This window comes from Lactuca virosa, chromosome 5 (assembly GCF_052849685.1).
Source record: "Lactuca virosa cultivar CGN04683 chromosome 5, Lactuca_virosa_CGN04683_v6, whole genome shotgun sequence".
NCBI classification, from domain to species: Eukaryota; Viridiplantae; Streptophyta; class Magnoliopsida; order Asterales; family Asteraceae; genus Lactuca; species Lactuca virosa.
The window spans coordinates 437,688,818-437,707,047 of record NC_136430.1 but is presented as its reverse complement, the minus strand read 5'-3'; the positions used below and the strand labels follow the sequence as shown (position 1 = coordinate 437,707,047).

Here is an 18,230-nt window from a genome sequence, read left to right as displayed (position 1 = left end):
ACGTAACAGTTTATATATTATCATTTGTATTGTTCATATCAATAATATTGCAAAAAATCTTTTGAGTCCAATAATTATATATTCTATGATGTAATGCTATGATGAATTTGGACTAAAGTTATTTTTTGCAGGAAAAAGTTTTAATTTCCTGCATGTTATGTTTTAGAAAGAAAGGATAAACCTAGGTGGTCCCCAGCCTAACCAAAGCTAATGAATACGACACTATAGATCAAATTTGTGGTGAAAGCCTTCTATAACTGTCTATGTGAAATGATATAGCATTATTATTGAGCAGTGTAATTGGCTCCTACATATTTAATAATAATAATAATAATTGTATTGTTTGATGTTGATGCTATTCGATTTCAATTCCTGCACTGTAGTTTTTTTTAAGGATGGTGATAGTGATGCAGATGATACGTAGAGGACAGGGGAGATGATGCAATACTAATGAGAAAAAAATAAGTATACGTTTATTTTTAGGACTAAAATAATTATAAGATTGTAAAGTTGTTTTCGCCTATAATAAATACTTTTTAATTGAAAAAAAATTCTAAAACTATTTATTTAAGTAACACTTTTATTTTTTCTTTTCAAACAATTAAACCATAAATTGATAATCACTAGACAATCTTTGTAATGTATGTGGCCACACCGGAATTGTCTGATAATAATCATCTCTCCGACAACTTGTTGGATTCTTGGTAGATGGTTTATTTTGACTTGTTTAAAATTTGTTATAAATAAATAAATAATAACCAAATTGATCTATTTCTCAGTTTTTGTCGTTTCTACCTTAGTGATACTCTTTCCCCAAACTTTCTTTTCCAATATACCAGATCTACATGTGTTTTCCAAATTCAAAATCGCATTAACTTGTAGTTTTTCAAAAAAATAAAAATGATGGGCTCAACCTCAACCAAATAGATGAGTATATATTAACACTAACCAATATTTGCTTTTCTTCTTTCTTCCCATCAACTCCTCTCGTGCTAAAATTAAGGCGTATTGTTGAATATTGTGAAATTTGGCAAAACTTATTGATAATTGGAAAATATAGCTTTTGTGTGAAAAAGTTTGGGAAAGAAAGGTTTTGATGAAAAGCTGTTCATAAATAAAAGATGGTTTGTGTTTGTCAAGGCAGCCAAGACATGATGGTGAAACTTGGGAGGGTAGAAGTATAGAAGTAGAAAACCAGGAGCATAACATTTGTTTCTTTTTCTTCTGGTTATAGTTATAATTAATTTCGAAGAAATCACATAATTTTATAGACATTGTTCTTCTGAAAGATTAAAAACTCACTCTCCATGCAACTCAGCAGATCAAGAACAGCCGCCCCTGTAGACCCATTGAAATGCTTCAATATGTCCACCAACGTGACCTGCATTGCTATATGTGAGCTTTTGTTTTAAAAAGATAAAACAGAAAAAAACTACTGACCCCATTCTGAAAGTTTTGAAGCCACTCCAAAAGGGAAGCTTCAGTAAGCTGAGGCTGAGGAGGAGTATTATCTTCTTCAAGCTTCTGGCGTTTCATGGGAGAATCATCATCAACAACTACAACTTGTGGAGGTTTCTGAGGATTAATGTGTCTTTTACTAGATGGGGATGATTCTTCTTGTTCTTGTGTTCCGTTAAACTGTTGTTTGGGAGTGGGAGTGGGAGTGGGAGTGGGAGATGGAATAGCCTCAGTTGACATCCCAAGTTCATCCATTGTCAACCATGCCTTGATATGAAAATACTCTACCTGTTCCAGACATCTTCTCAATCATAGAACTAATCCATGTACATTTTTATTTTAGTCAAACATACCTCTTCTGGTAGCTCGTCTTTGATAGGTTTGAGTTTTTCTTTAGACCCAACTTTCAAAACTGCAGCTTTGACATTAGCAGCAATCTGCTGTGTCAGTCCAATTTCATTAAAAAATCTCCCCCAGTCAACCGCACATCCTTCTCGTGCTGCATCCAGAACATACCCAAGGACTGTTCCTACTTTTATTGGGGCCGATCTACCAGGAAAGTTCTGCAACAACAACACTATTTTAAATTTTTTTTTTTTTTTTAAATTAGAAAAGTAGCATAAATGTTTTAACTACTTACAGCAATTTTTTCAGCTGTGAGACCATCCTGTTGCCACATCTTCCAAGCAGTGTATTTTGCAGGTGGCAAATCTTTTGGGTTTTTTATTGTGGTGGTGTGAGATTTGGAGTTGTTAAAAGGTTGAGGGTGAGTGGTTTCCATGGGTGCGACTCCATCCAAACAAAGATCAAGTTTTTTCGATAATTCATGGATCACCCGAATAATTTCATCCCCATACCTTGTTACAAGGTGCTGCATTTCATTAACAGAACAGATTAACTTTTTTTTTTTGTTTTCTTATCAACCCGAATATTCTACTTCCAATGTTATATAATATACCTGGTTGACACCATCAATGTTTGCCAGCCTTGCTTTGGTAGATGGTCTTGTTGCTACTATCTTTTTAAGCGTTAAATCCCCGCATATAGCATATCTGCAAATTACAAACTGCTCTTAAATCTCCACATATGTCCGATTCCAAATCATTTAAAAAACTTGCTACTTACGGAGCAGTTCCAGCAGATCTTGCAAGCTTCATTCTCTCTTCTAAAAGTATTTTATAAACTTCTCTCTCCGCCTAAATTGGAAAAAAGATCAAAACCCACACAGAAAGTAAAAGTATATCCCCCTCTTATTAAAATACCTACCTGTGACATTCCATCAATCCCTGAGCCAGGCGTATCTGTACTTATCTTGTCCTCATTGCCACCACCCAATTCACTAGTAATTGGTAAAAGTAATGGAGGTTGGTGATCAGGCCTACAGGATCTAAGGAACTTTGCACCTTCCATACTCACACTGTACATGAAAAAAAATATTCTATCACTTTCATTATTTCATATACAAACACCTTATATATGGGAGAAAAGGGTGTAAGAAACAAACATCTTATGTATTTATTTATAATTGTTAAAAAGGAAAATCGGTTAGCAACATACCTTACGGTTCTATAAGTATCTTTAACAGTCTCAACCAAGTAACCTGTGCATCAAATTGCATAGTTGGATTAGGAACTTCTTCTCATAATAAGGACCAAATACCAAGAAAGAGAGCAACGTATTTTCACTTATTATAGCATCCTACTTTTATTAAAGCACTGTACTTTCAGTTTTTTTCTAATTAAGACATATTATACTTTGAAAACCTCTACCCAACTATAACATTGTACTTCCAGTTTTTATCTTATTATGTTATTTTAATTCAAAAATCTACCAAAATATAGCAGCAGACATTGCTTTGTATTTATATGGCATTCCTATATTTTGGTAGATTTTTCAAAGTACAATGTTATAATAGGAAGAAATGAAAGTAGGATGCTATAGTAAACAAACAAAGATTTTATAACTGAAACAGACTGAATATAGCTAACAGGTGTTCCCCTGTTGGTGCAAAGTATAAAAAAAAAAAAAAAATACAAACAATATTTTGCATACCAAAAGAAATTAGTTGAAAACCTAGTGTCTTCCACCAATTTGCTGAAAAATCTTTCCCAAGTCCATGGTATGGGAGATTGTCAAACTGTTTTTCAGTAATCTTTTTAGCCTGCAATCCACAAGAAGATTTAGTAGGAATATATAAGATTATAAACCAACTGAGCATCTTTCCCCTAGTCCTTGAACAAGTTTTATCAGAATAAAATCTTACACGAGAACCCCGAAGAACATCTATTGGCAAGTTAAGCCCCCAGTAACCACCACAAGACTGGATACAACCCATCAGAAGAAAAGCTTCTCTAGACATATCATTCTCCTCCTTTAAGCTCGTGCAATTATCACAATTTCCTGTATTCATCCAAAGATATCATCCATCTTCATCTTTTTGTCATAAAATGTACAAAAAAAGTGAAATACACATTTAACATCATGATATTTTACTATCATTTTTTTTGTGATAAGATAGTCCATAATTCCATAAATTCAAGGATGCATTTATACAACAAACTTCATAGCATAACCTATTCACTACTCACTGCTCACTATGTGTCTTATGCTGTATGACATATAAAAGAGAAAAAAGGAAATTTGCCTCACCACAATTAATGGATGGACATATTTCCCCAAAATACTCGAGCAAAATTTTTCTTCTGCAAGTTGTCTGCATGCAATATCGTTGAGCAGCCATAAACGAATCCATAATAGCTTTTTTCTGGTTTTCCTGTTAGAAACAAGGTGAATTTTATTAACATAATCCATGAACAAAATAAGAATAATAATAAATGATTTTGTTGAGAAGGTTCCACATACTGAGCTTGCTTCTCCACAGTAGAAATCAGCTTTTCCAAAGTCACCTCTTGAAAAGTATAGCCAGCAATCAGAAGCAATCCCATCTCTACCACATCTTCCACTTTCTTGATAATAAGACTCCAAACTCTTAGGGCACCCATAGTGAATCACATGTCTTATGTCTGGCTTATCAATACCCATTCCAAATGCAATAGTTGCAACCATTACCCGAAGCTCATCCCTTATAAAAGATCTAGCAACAAGAGGGTACAAAAAAAGACATGAATATGGAGCTAGATATGACTATTTTTAAATGATTAAACAAGTTAAAGAAAACTGGAAACCTGTGTGATTCTTCACGGGCCTTGTGACCCATTTGGCCATGATACATTCCAGCATTGATTCCAGCCTCACAAAGTGATCTAGCAATCTAAGGAATCCAGACAGATGAAACAAATTTCAACAAAAATGGCCTCTAACCAATAAAAAGATTTAAAGCAAGTCAATAGCAGAGGTTAAAAGTATATGAAAGCTGACCTCTTGGACATCTTTAATGGTTGTACAATATACAATAGTTGATCCAGCATTTGATACATGTTTAGAGACTTGTGCCACAAGCTCATCAACAAATGAGGCCCCACGGTTGATAGATTTCACACCATAGTAAAGGTTTTTTCTATCAAATGATCCAATGGCAACATGAGGGTGTTTCATCATAAGTGAACCAACTATGTCATTTCGAACCCTGAAATCACAAGAGAGTTACCACAAAGGTGTAAGATAGATTTAGGGCTTGATATGTAACTATATGTAGAAGAACTCGCATAGAATTATAACAAAACAAAGCAAGCTAAAGACCAAAAGACAAATCAATTTGCATGACACGTACTTTTCTGTAGCTGTTGCTGTCAATCCAACAAATGGAACACCTACCAAAACATCTCGCAGCTTGTATAATTGTTTGTATTCCACCCTGTAAAACATATCATTATTTAGAAATTCTAATAGGAGACATAACAACTAGAAGAACACTTCTATTGATAGATCAATACACACACACACACACATGAATGTGTAATCATTATCCAAGATTAAGTAATATATTAGAAACCAACCGAAAATCATGGCCCCACTCCGAGATACAGTGGGCTTCATCAACAGCCACTAGACATATTCCTGTGTTAAGCAACCTTGACCAGAAGCTGCATTGGGGTAAAAACAGCTCAAATCATCATTGTGAAATGACTAATATACCCCTGTCTAACATTTTTTAAACTTTTTTTATTATTTTTTGGATAAATTATCAATCTTTACCTGTTGGGAGCATTGCATGCCTTCTCTGGAGTCATATACAGAAGGTCATATTGGCCACTCTCAGCATTCTTCTGTGCACTTGTGTTGGTCTGAGCAGTGGAGAGATGCTCAGCTCTAATGCCCCTCTCTTTCAAAGCCATGACCTATAAACAAACACCATTTAAATTATCATGTGCTTATCTGTTAAAACTTGGTTAAAGAAAAAGATAAAAGTGAATATACCTGATCTTGCATCAGAGAAATAAGTGGGCTTATAACTACAGCAGTCTTTTGTGCAATTAATGGAGGAACTTGATAGCTAGATTAGAATAGTAATAAAAAATGAGTCAGTTGCAAAGTATTTATCACAAATAAATCAACAGCTTTACCACTTTTGTATTCTAAAAGATTAGAGGCCTATATTATCATCCTTATTTACACCTTCTAAAACCATGATCAAACAAACTTAACTCGAGCTAGAACCAAGAGCATACATAAGAACTTGACCAAAACATATGTATATCAACACATTGAATGGGACCAAAAAATCCAGTAAGAATTCGAGTTAAGTTCTTATAATCTCAATCTCAATTGTTATATGTTGCAATGCAAGCTCATATTTGTACCAGGAATCTCCGACTCGTTTGCATCCCCTATGAAGAGAAACTATACACTAGTAAAAGGGACATTCACCTAGCATATACAATAATCCATCACTCACTATGGAAAATGTATAATTGCTAAAGCTTCTGGGAAATTGATTAGATTTAATCATACCAATCCTTACTATATCACAAATCTTATCATCTTTTCTCATTTACAGTACACTGGTTATTCCCAAACACAAATGTATGTATCAAATAAAAAGTTTCGCACTAATGCATGTATAAAAATCCATTGGTCTAAATGGTTCTGGTAATCTCGAGACCCATGAAGTAAAACAAACTAGAGAGTCAAATTGTCAAATTTACCATAGGGACTTGCCGCTACCGGTAGCCATAACAACCAAGCTATCTCTTCCCTCCAAAATCTTCTCGATTATCTCCTTCTGATACGGTCGAAATGTCGAAAACCCAAAATATTCCTGTTACCATACATCAACAAAAAAGCACAACCTGATTAGGTGAGTGTTTATGGATCACGTGTGAAGTTTGCAATATGAATAACACGAAATCAAAAAGGGGGTTTTAGGGTTTTCACGTAACCAAAATGATGGTAAAGAAAACACGAAGTAGAAGATGGAGATCACCTTGAGAGTATGTTCCATTTTCGTTTCCTTCCGGTCGTAATGGAATGAGTGTGGACTGAATCGTGACAACGAAATTGAACACTAGAAACCTCCTATATACTTCAGAACTTGAGGTTGCTAGGCGGGGTAGGGTTTTCGCGCCATTTGGTGATGGAACGCATTTTGTTTTCGAATTATTTATTTTATGTTATGAACTTATTTTTTTTATTTTTTTAAGTAAAATAATAATGATGTTAATACCAGGGCCAGTCCCAACAAATAAGAGGCCCGGGACAAAAAGAAAGAAACGGCCCTTCAAATTCCAATAATTTAAAGCAAATTATCAAAATTCATATACAAATTGAGAAAAGAGATGAAAAACTTACAATTGAGGTTCATTAACCTTTGGAAGAAGCTACTTGTTCCAAGTTCGGTATTTTTATTCAATTACGCAGCTAATGTTGGTATAAATATGAAACTGCACAAAGTTATAAAAAAAATATTTGTGTGAGTTTTTTCTAGATGTAAAATCACTAATAATCAACGTTATCCAATATATATCTTTCTCAAGAAGTAACATAACCAAACCGTATAATATAAATCAATGATTAAAAAAAATTATTAGATATTCAAATGATACAAAAGAAATGAAAACAAATGATGATTGACATTAGGCGGATGTCGATATTGTTCGGTTTTTTATTCATCCTCGAGCATTTTAAGAAAAAATTTCCTTTAATCTGCTTTTACTTTTCAAAACTACATATAAATATACCAAACAATTTCATTATAATATTGAACAACGTCATGCTTGAAGTTTTCCAACGATATTTAAACCTTAAATTTGACAAAGGCCGCTTTTAATTTGCTAAAGAAATAAAGTACTCTTTTCTTTCTTCAAATATTTGATGCCCAAAGACTAAAGTACAAACTAAAACACATGTTTACAAGCATTCCGCCAACAAAAAAAAAATACTTCATTTGGTTTCAACTTTTAAACACAAGCCAACAAAAAAAATGAACATGAAACCCACTACCATTGCACACTAGACCATTAACATCTAAAAATCAGAAAATCAAATCTAAAAACAATTATTGCATACTTCATTTGGTTTCAACTTTTAAACACAAAATCAAAATATAAAAACCAATTAAACGTTAATGAATACCTTAATAGATTAGTCATGAATTCCAATAAACTCATGTGATTAAATCACTAACAGAGACTCGAGAGAGATTAGAGAACCGAGAAGAAAAAGAATCGATTGAGTTAATATTTGAAAAATGGGCTAAAGCGATTGTATGGGAAACAAAATAAGATTTCATGTTTTTGGTGGCTATTTCTAAAGTCTCATCATCTTCCTAAATATTTGCCTCGTTATTCTCTTTCTTAATTCCAGATATGTTTTATTGGTTGAAAAAATTTATATAATTAGAACTAATCTCAAATTTTAATAATCCCAAAACATAACGAAATTAACGTGAAACATTTTCGAACTCTTGCCACTAAAAAAAGGCATCAAATGAAGCGCCTCTAATTTGAGTACCTGACCAACTAAGCTAAGAGGAAAATTTACAAAATAAATAGTATTTTTTTTTTTATATATTAAATATATAAAAACCGTATTGCCCGTAAATTTGGGGCCCCGAGCTTTCGTAAGGCCCTGGGCGAATGCCCACCTTGCCCTTGCTCTAAGTCAGCCCTGGTTAATACGGTATGCATCGAGAAAATATATAATTGTATATCCCAAGAGAATTTAAAAAATGTACGGACTATTTGTATATAAACGCCTTCAATAAAGTCTTTATATTTTGACCTCGTATTCAATTAAGTCTCTATTTATTATTTTTTTCTGATTAAGTCCCGAATACTTGGAATTGTATTCAGTTTCATCCATTTTCCCACCAAGTTTCCCACTTTCAAAATTTACATTTTTAACACATATTTAAAATTTTATTATAAATTTGTCTAAAATTTACACTTTTGGTCCATTTTTTAAAATATTGTTACAAATTCATCCTAAATTTAGTTTTTTTTTACATATATTTTTTTAAAAAAATTTGCTTCAAATATGTTAATTTTTTCTTTATAAAATCATATTTATACAAACAAAACATATTTTTCACATAAAACCCCTTCTTTTTTCTATATAAAAAGCTTTTATTACAGAATATTTTTGTTAAAAAAAAAGATTTTATATGTGAAAAAACTTGTGTTTTGTATATATTTGGTGCAAAAGGTTTTGTTTGTGCACCTATATAATTCGAAAACAAATAACATGTTAAAAAATATTTTTTGTAAATATCTTGTTTTTTATGTGAAAATATGTTTTTATTTTAGTAATTATCTTGGTTTTGTATTCGAAAATATATTTTTTTATTTTTAAGCAAAATCTAGTAAATATAATCAACTTCAACATTTTTTCTTATTGTTCAACCAATGATGAAAATAAATTATTTTCATATATTTTCACATAGGATGAAAAAATTATTTTCATAAGGACTGAATTTGTAAGTTGAAGGTTATGATTGAAAGTCCAACATAGGATAAAGAGCGGGTGCAAGATTGCGCACCGCCAGCAGTCAAGAGTCCAAAAGTTAGATACCCATTTGAAAGGACATAAGAATTACAATTACCACATACGATGGAAAGGTAACGTATGGAGTCATTATACAAGTTTTGTTTCGTTGATGATTCTGGGACGTAATCATCCTAAGGGGGAGATAATTGTAACGTCCGCAAATTCGGGGTAGTCAATTTAGCGATAATAAGCGTTAAAAATGACTTTTAGGTAGAAGATTATTTAGGAGAAATAATCTTAGTCAAAGTTATAGTATATATCACAAACATTTTGTGCATATAAATAATGCTAAAATCCGACTTATAACGAAGAAGTTATGACCCGTTGGAGTTTTGTGATTAAACCGGCACGGCTCCGCGTATCGTAAAAAGTGAATTTTTGACGAAATACTTTTTAGACTTAGCGATATAAACGAAAATCATTGTATACGTTAAAACGAAAACGTGCATATAGAGAACGTCCAAATCTGACTTCGTTAGAGGAAGTTATGATTTTTCTAAGATTCAGTGTAGCAGTATACGGCCCGGAAATCGAATTTTAGATCGACCGATTTTTAGTCGACACAACTTAAAAGATAATTGAAGATCTCATTAATAGGAGCTTAACGATATAAAGACAGTCGAAAACGGACCTCGTATGCGAAAGATATGGACGAAACTTAGTCTCTACTCTTCAAGCGCGGCAAATTCAATACATATTTATAAATCTGAGATAGAATGAGAATTAGCCGAAGGAGTCTAAAAGAAAGTTGTAGCACTCATAAATACCAACACGTGGATATAAAGAACGTCGAGAATAAAGCTCGTATGCGAAAGATATGGACGAAACTTAGTCCCTACTCTTCAAGCGCAGCGAATTCGATACAGATTTGTAAATCTGAGATAAAATGAGAATTGGCCGATGGAGTCTAAATGAAAGTTGTAGCACTTGTAAATACCAACACGTGGATATAAAGAACGTTGATGATAAAGCTCGTATGTTAAAGATATGGACGAAACTTAGTCCCTACTCTTCGAGCGCGATAAATTCGATACAGTTTTGTAAATCTGAGATAGAATGAGAATTAGCTGACGAAGTCTAAATGAAAGTTGTAGTACTCATAAATACCAACACGTGGATATAAAGAACGTAGAAAGCGGATCTCGTACACGTGGATGATGAATTCTTCATATTGCCTTACTCCATTCCTCTAAACTCTCTTTAGAATCCTTCTTTCTTTCTTGTTCAATTTCTCATAGTTTTAGGGTGCGATAGAGAAACTCTGAGTCATCAAAATGCAGACGAAATAAGTTTTTAGAGTTGGAGTTCTTCCCACGTAATTTCCCGGTTTTCGTTAAAAGCCTGGTAAGTTAAGTTACACTATTCTATTTTCAATGTAACTTAGATTTATAGTCATAAGTTGTTATTATGAATCTATAAATAAGATTTCTCAGTGATTCAAAGTCGTTGTACTGATTTATCTAGTTACGGGGATGATGTCTAGGTTGTGATTTAGTGAGGTGTTTAAAGTGAGATTTCCAAACAGTATACTTCGTATACCAAACGGACCCTACCTCTGATATAATCATACCTGGTTGTTCCTTACTTGATAGATCATGAAAGTAGACTTTGAGTTAATGATGAATCTAGACCAATAATTTCTCGCAATAAATATTAGACTAAAATTTAGCGATAATAATGTCAGGTTACGTCAAAGGAAAAGACAGTTGCTAGAAGCGAAGCGCTGCCCAAACTTCAAGTCGTCACTTTAACAAGTGAGTGTATAGTCCCTTTCATGAACATGATTTTAATACAGATGTTAATTAAAGTATTAAATATATGTTTATATGTGAAATATTTGATATTGTCTGAAATACGTGTTAAGAGCATTTCTAATAATATATGATGATTTAGAATAAACCTAAATTAATTCAGATGAATATCAGGTAGAATCTTCTTATGAGTACGTGTGTGATATACACTGAGGATAAAAACTTTAAAATGTGTCATTGATCCGAGAACATGGATTAGACAATCATTTGTCCCTAGTCCGAGAGTGTGGAGTGTGCATAGTCATTTGTCATTAATCCAAGAGCTTGGATTAGACATACCTGATCCGGGAGTATGGATTAGGTAAAGTTATTTTTAGATCCAAGAGTATGGATCGTATTGTTGTGAGGATCGACGGGTGTGGGGTAAAATTCCTTATATGAGGCGAAATTGTATATTGCAAGTTCTAAAATATAAATATACAATATAACATTGTGGGATTGAAATCCCTATGTACTCACCAGGTTTCCCAACTTGACCCACTCAGTCGATTTGTATCACAGGTATCGATGCGAATATACATTACACAGAGAGATTAAAGGAGATGTAAATTATTTGTGTAAATGAATGTCCTTCACAACTCCAACAAGCGTCACAGTGTTGCATCCTCACCTTATACTATCCACTTGCAGAACAAGTTGCTACCCTATAACACATATATACTCAGAATCTGATCATATAACTAACAAAACCCATACAAAGTATTTAACATACTCCATCAGCATGTTCAATGCTTGGGGACAGACCTACTGATTGCTATAGCATAGCAGCATACTCGATACCCGGACATAGATCTACAAACGCTTATCTGGTTGCTTCCAAAGTCCATTGAGATCTCCCCGGTCCCAACTTATCTGGAATAGAAGTCCTGACCGGTTGTTGAGCCAATGCTAATCTCATAGTCGCCCCACACGACTCCCGAAGAAACTTCGTCTAGCAATAACCGCCCTAACCATATCGCCACTCATGGCTCCATCAATCCTTCTAATCCATTGATCATAGCAACCTGACAACCTAACGCTATCGAATCATATACAAAAAGTGAACGCTACCAAAATACTGTAGTCTTACATCATGTCCGGTCTCCAACGACCTACCGTTTTCCTGATTCCGATTATGCTATGGTCTACCCATAATCTTGCGAACAGGGCCACCCTGACCTGATCGTCTGTAAGAATTTGTGAATACTACAAATCATCTCGCAGCCTCACAACACTTCCCACACTATCTGAGTGCTAGTGAATGTTATGGCTACCTCCTTAGTCTTACAACACTTTCCATACTATCCGATCGCTTGTGAATGCTACGACCACCCCCACAGTCTTACAACACTTCCGTTCTAACACAAACGCAGTATGATACCTTACCCTCAATCTATCAATCCACTCACCCTCAGAGTCTATCACACACCCGACTGATCATCCGAACTGAACTCAACTCATGACTGGAACCCCAAACTGATTCCCCAAATTCTGCTATCAAGCACCGAGAAGACGCGATACACATGCTGGGAAGTTTACCGAACTCCCAGCTCACACAACCCTCAAACCAAACAGCCATTTGGGCCGCCTTTCTTCCTGACCACGATACGGAACTTAATCCATTTTCGACGCCGCTCGTGCTTCTGTATCCCGGGGAGATTCTCCCCCACTTAGATTCGACTAAGCCTTCGCAATGCATGAAAATTGGAGAATTCCCAATCCTTCTCACTGTCCAACGATCGATCCGATAACAACCAACTTTTCTAACTAGCGCTCCATTACTAGCCAATCCCAATTGGCCACACACTTCAAGAACCATATGAACACTTCCTGAATCCCAGTGAAACCGATAGTCACAAATGTTTGAATGACCCACACTCAAGTCCTGAAGACCAAAAGATAGATACTCCAACTAATACCTCAGCAACGAGCTACTTCCCTTGGTGCTTTCGTCCGTCAATCACGAACAGTTGCCAAAACCACTGATCGCTGACAATGCTGAATAACCCTTTTGTGGGACCCTAACCGCAGACCTCCCACATACTACCCCTTTTTCCAAAGGTTTTCCAAACAAATTTCCCGCTCAAGCGTTCACAGCTGAACTGCAGTAGCTGAAGCAACCTCTTCCCTAAACCGGGCTACAAAATATTTCCAAAACATAGTCTATAATCCCAAAATTGCAATAGGTCGCACAATCAATCCTTACCACCTGATACAAGAGATCCAAGGCAAACCGGACCTCACAAAATACTTATGCCACATCGACCCACCTGCGCTGAAATAATATCGCTAATCCCTGCACCCAACTAACCCCGAGCTGGAATACAACCCGATCTTGGGGTCACAAGCCTGCTCACTCCTTCGAGCTAGAAAAACTGAAAGGGCACAACCCTTAACATAAGTAATAAAATTCTAATCAACCACTTTACTTCCCATCCTCTAGTGAATCCCTGAACTCTAATCACCTACAATCATTTGATAATAAATTTCTCCTGACACCTCCAATGGCCTAACAACTCATGAAACTCCGCAACACATAGATCAGACAGAACGGGCAACTAACCCGTAATTACTGCTTATTCATACTCAATAATATTCCAAGACAAAATAAATACCGATCACGAACGACTTGACCCCAATATTATTACAAAATGGGGTTTTCCGGTTACATACCAAAGACTTCTTGCGGCTCGACCTTGATCTCCTGAGGAACGATGATCGCTGGAATCTGAATTCCTTCCGTCCTCAACGCAGGACAGCTGGACCTGAAATGAACTGGCTGGTGACAGTGAAAGCATATATGATTCTTCTTGCAATCCCGTTGCACATGCCCTCTCTCCCCGCACTTGTAGCACCTGAATTTGTAACAAGCAAATCTGTGGGTTCCCCCACACTTGCCACACACCTCCTGACTTCCAGTACTTAGGTTAGCTTTCTCCAACTCTTCGTCCTCTGCTGAAAAGTCCCTTCTCCTCTTTCTTAGTTGTGACCCCACCACTGACACTCCCCGAGTAGTCGTCCCGGTAGCAACATCTCTCACAGATTCGAACGCTGCAACTTGCTCCTCGAACTTGGCGATCACCCTGGCGGTGACCAGGTCCACGACACCGAACAATTCTTCTCGCAAAATCTGAGAAACCTCAACAGAAATCATCTCCCGTATCTGATCGACGGACAATACTGGCCTATCCTGGCCACTCGCTCCCGATCCTGATCCGAATCCCGCCTCAAATCGATTTGCCATCACCATATTGAACATATACCAGGAAGATATCAGATAATCCGCATACACGACGGGGAACCTACTCCCGACCGAACCCTAGGGGTTGTGACTTCCTTGACACGCATATGGGTCCTGTGCTTTCAGTAGTACGGGCCCATACTACCTTCCACACCTACCCATATTTGTCTCAAGTATCACCACAACACCCTACAATATACATATAGATAGCGAGCGCTAAGTCCTCACTCCTAGAGGAATAATAAATATCTCATAACTGGACTCCCGACCTCTCACTACCCACCCATCCACCAACTGCCACATGACCCTCCATTGGTGCCAGTTAACTATTGCATGAATACAATCACATACCGCACGGCTTAAACAATCTTAGACTAAAAGATTTAATCCCACAACGGTTGGACTCAGACAAGAGTTGCACAGCAGGACCAAATCCCTTACCCTAAGACCACTTAACCCATGTAGCATGTGACTTAGAGTATTCACCCAATAGTTAGTTCACACGCGAAAGGGTCACAAACAATCAATGAGGTACTCTACATAAGATAAGGCATCAAAGACCAGGAAATTCTATCATACGATTCCTAAGGATACCTATATTATTACTAGCATGCTGTTCTAACATATCACATAATATCAAATAACTTGTATGGTATTTTGAGGTCTACTTACTGGCTCTGGCTGATCGTACACTTGCATCCTCCTTTATTATTTGAAAACCATTCGAAAATTATTTTGAAAACATTTTCCTCAGTTTGAGACTGGATTCACACGAATGTTCCTCCAATTCACTCAAACCAAGGCTCTGATACCAACTTGTAACACCCATAAAAATTCAAGCCAATTTTAAACTTTTCAAAACATTTAAAACCAATAGTCATTACAAAAATTGTTTTCAAATAGTCTAATATCAGAGTTCATCCCAGAAACATGAATAAAACATGAGGAGTTGTACGATCACGCCTTCGCCTTGCCGCGATCCCCTGATATACCTGAGACAATAAACTGAAACTGTAAGTCCGATGCTTAGTGAGTTCCCCCAAAATACTGATACACTACACATAATACATATACAAATAACAACATGTATTGGGTCCATAGCTTTACAGACTGGATTACCCCTGGGCCCACAGTGTGAGTCTGGATTGCCTTACGGGCCCACAGCTCACATCTGGCTTGCCATCGAGCCCACAGTACGAGTCTCCCTCAGCTCGTAACTGGAATGCTATCGAGTGTGTAGAATGTCTAAAATGTATTAGACATAGCAAAGGTTTGCTACAACGTTCATGAGTGCTTATGAACTTGATTTGAGCATTGGAATAAACCCACGCTTGCTGGAATCACTTCATGGAATATATCACGATTGATCGCAAGACGGTAATATCATATGGTCTTAAAACCTAGATATATGGTTTATTGTTTGCTAGTTGGTTGTGCATTGATAATGCTTAAACGCATCCGTAACTTGATGTTATAAAACGCATTGTTGTGTATGATTTGATTAGTGCATAGTAAATGCATATAAGTCGAATTTTATCTGTTCCTTTTATCCTAAGAGGGTAAAAGCGATATCAGGGCCCCTCGATGATTTGATTTGACTTATGTGCCGGGCCCGGTCAGGACTGAATTTATGTGTTCAATTAAGTTCTATATCAAATGAATATGAGATCGAGACACAACCTGCTGGACAATAAGTATGACTATGTTCCACGTAATTGTCTGCACGATATCTAGAACAGAGGACTGCACGATATCTGATAAGACCAGAGTTCGACCGCGTCTTTGAGAGCTACGATTGCTAATCGGAATATGCTTACATTATAGTTACTAGACTTATCCAAGTAGGAGACTGTTGGATTAGTGTCTAAGCCCGTAACTATATTTGGTAAGTACTTGACCCGGTTGTGCATGGTCCTTTTGGGTTGCCTTCACCAAAGCAACATGATAGGATGATTTATATATAAAGAGGTTATTATGATTTATTAATATATTAAAGGAGAAATCATATGGTTTAATTAATATTAGACAATAATTAATTAAGAATTAATTCTGTGGCTAAAAGAGGTTAATTAAATAAAGGGGACTAGAACTGTCAATTGTGTGATAGTTGGTTTTGGGCTGTGGATCCTTATGGATCATGGGGTGGACGAAATTAAAGGTGTATGGACTCCTTGAATTCGTCCAAGCCCTAGTCTAGAAGGATCCTTGGACTGCTTAAGGCCTAAGTAATCTAATTAGGGTTTCAGGCTGTAACCCTAGCAGCTCAAGTATTTAAAGACCCCAAGGGCTACAGAAATCGACCACCAGAAACCCTAAGGAGTTCCTAGAGCCGATTTTGTGCCTACAACCTCTCTCCAAATCATCTTCTTGCTAGTTGGTGTTTGTAAGCCATTAGAGGAGTGGCAATTGTGACTCTAAGCTCCAAGAACAAGAAAAATCAAGCAAGCTACAAAAGGTATTCATCTAGATCTGGTTTTCTTATATCAATTTGAATTGTATACACTAGATCTAGGATTTTCAAGACTTGGATAATTGCATGTTCAATTAGAGAAACCTAGATCCAAGCATTAGGGTTTGCATGTGCACATAGAAAAGTTCTTATGGCTCAAACCCATCAAAAGCCGAGATTGATGTCGGGACCTATAATCCAGAAGGAAGCAATTCCCGTTCGACGGTCTTGAAGATGCTCTGTTGGCGTTTGAGACAATGGATTACGCTGCGATTCTTGGTTTGGGGCAGCTGGATATGGCTGGTCTCAGACTCGTGTGTGCTTTTGATGATGGTGACGATCATATGGATGGTCTTGGACACGATGGTGGTGCAGTTGGTCTTGGCGCAGGTATGGGCGGTGGTGGTGATGACAATGTTGCTGGTGTCACTGGTGGAGGCGGTCTTGAAGTTGGTGCTGGTGGTGCTGGTGGAGGCGGTTGTGCTGTTGAAGATGGTGCTGGTAGAGGCGGTGACGGTGGCATTGGTGATGCTGATGGTGCTGGTGGAGATGACGTTGAAGATAATGTCGGTGGTGCTGACGGAGGCAGTGGTGCTAGTGGAGGTAATTTTTAATCTGGGCGTGTCTCTTATGCTGCCATTCGGGGCGTGAAATATGGTTTATTGTTTGTATTGTCTATTTTCCCTTGTTTTCGTTAGGCCATGCGTGGCCTGTGTTTTGGTAAATGTTATTGAATAAGCATGTCTTGGCACTTTGTGTTAATGCTTACGTCTTGGTACTGTTTGTGTTCTAATTTTGGATTCTTTGGTCTTTTTGAATTTGCAACGTTTCTGTTTGATATATTCTCTAACACATCGAGGTTTGATATATGTGCCATGCGCTAATGCATTGGTATATTTGATATATGTGCCATGCGCTAATGCATTGGTATATTTGCTATATGTGACATGCTCTAATTACATGTAATGAAACCCTATATACATAACATCCAAAATTTCATTGTTTTTGGATATCATTGGTATGATTTGTTAAACTTTTGAAAATATAATGTATACATGAACTGTTTTTGGGTGAATGGTGTTGCTTAAATGCTACTTAACAAAAAATAAATACTTTTTATTTGACAAAATAATAAAACAGAAGGATAAAATTGTCATTTTCAACAATCATCACAATGACAATCGATCATTCACATACTCAAACAACATAGTTTCTCTCAGATAAGTTAATAACTATCAAACAATGACAAAACATCAAATACCAGGGTTAAAAGATGTAATACTGCGGTAGACAAGGGACGTCATGAAACATTTCGTCAGAGGGAGAAGTAGATAAGGTTTTATGATTG

General features: G+C 36.3%; 1 protein-coding gene across 1 annotated transcript; it reads right to left on the bottom strand.

The window, feature by feature from the left end:
- Nucleotides 1–1,179: 1,179 nt before the first annotated feature.
- Nucleotides 1,180–7,021, bottom strand: LOC145113733 (uncharacterized). The gene is made up of 20 exons (XM_079049787.1): nt 6,842–7,021; nt 6,564–6,676; nt 5,836–5,911; nt 5,614–5,756; nt 5,415–5,501; nt 5,189–5,272; nt 4,837–5,044; nt 4,644–4,729; nt 4,321–4,552; nt 4,108–4,231; nt 3,722–3,858; nt 3,511–3,619; nt 3,016–3,058; nt 2,725–2,875; nt 2,584–2,654; nt 2,417–2,510; nt 2,099–2,329; nt 1,812–2,021; nt 1,441–1,746; nt 1,180–1,381 (listed from the first exon to the last, which is right to left on the bottom strand). The coding sequence occupies exons 1-20, from the start codon at nt 6,857–6,859 to the stop codon at nt 1,256–1,258; spliced, it is 2,649 nt and encodes an 882-aa protein (XP_078905913.1). The 5' UTR covers nt 6,860–7,021; the 3' UTR covers nt 1,180–1,255.
- Nucleotides 7,022–18,230: the final 11,209 nt, after the last annotated feature.

Coding starts and splice junctions, on each gene's coding strand:
- LOC145113733 (XM_079049787.1), bottom strand. Junction 4,730..4,836: donor CCATTAAAGATGTCCAAGAG/GTCAGCTTTCAT, acceptor TGGATTCCTTAG/ATTGCTAGATCACTTTGTGA. Junction 3,620..3,721: donor ATGTTCTTCGGGGTTCTCGT/GTAAGATTTTAT, acceptor TGTGGATTGCAG/GCTAAAAAGATTACTGAAAA.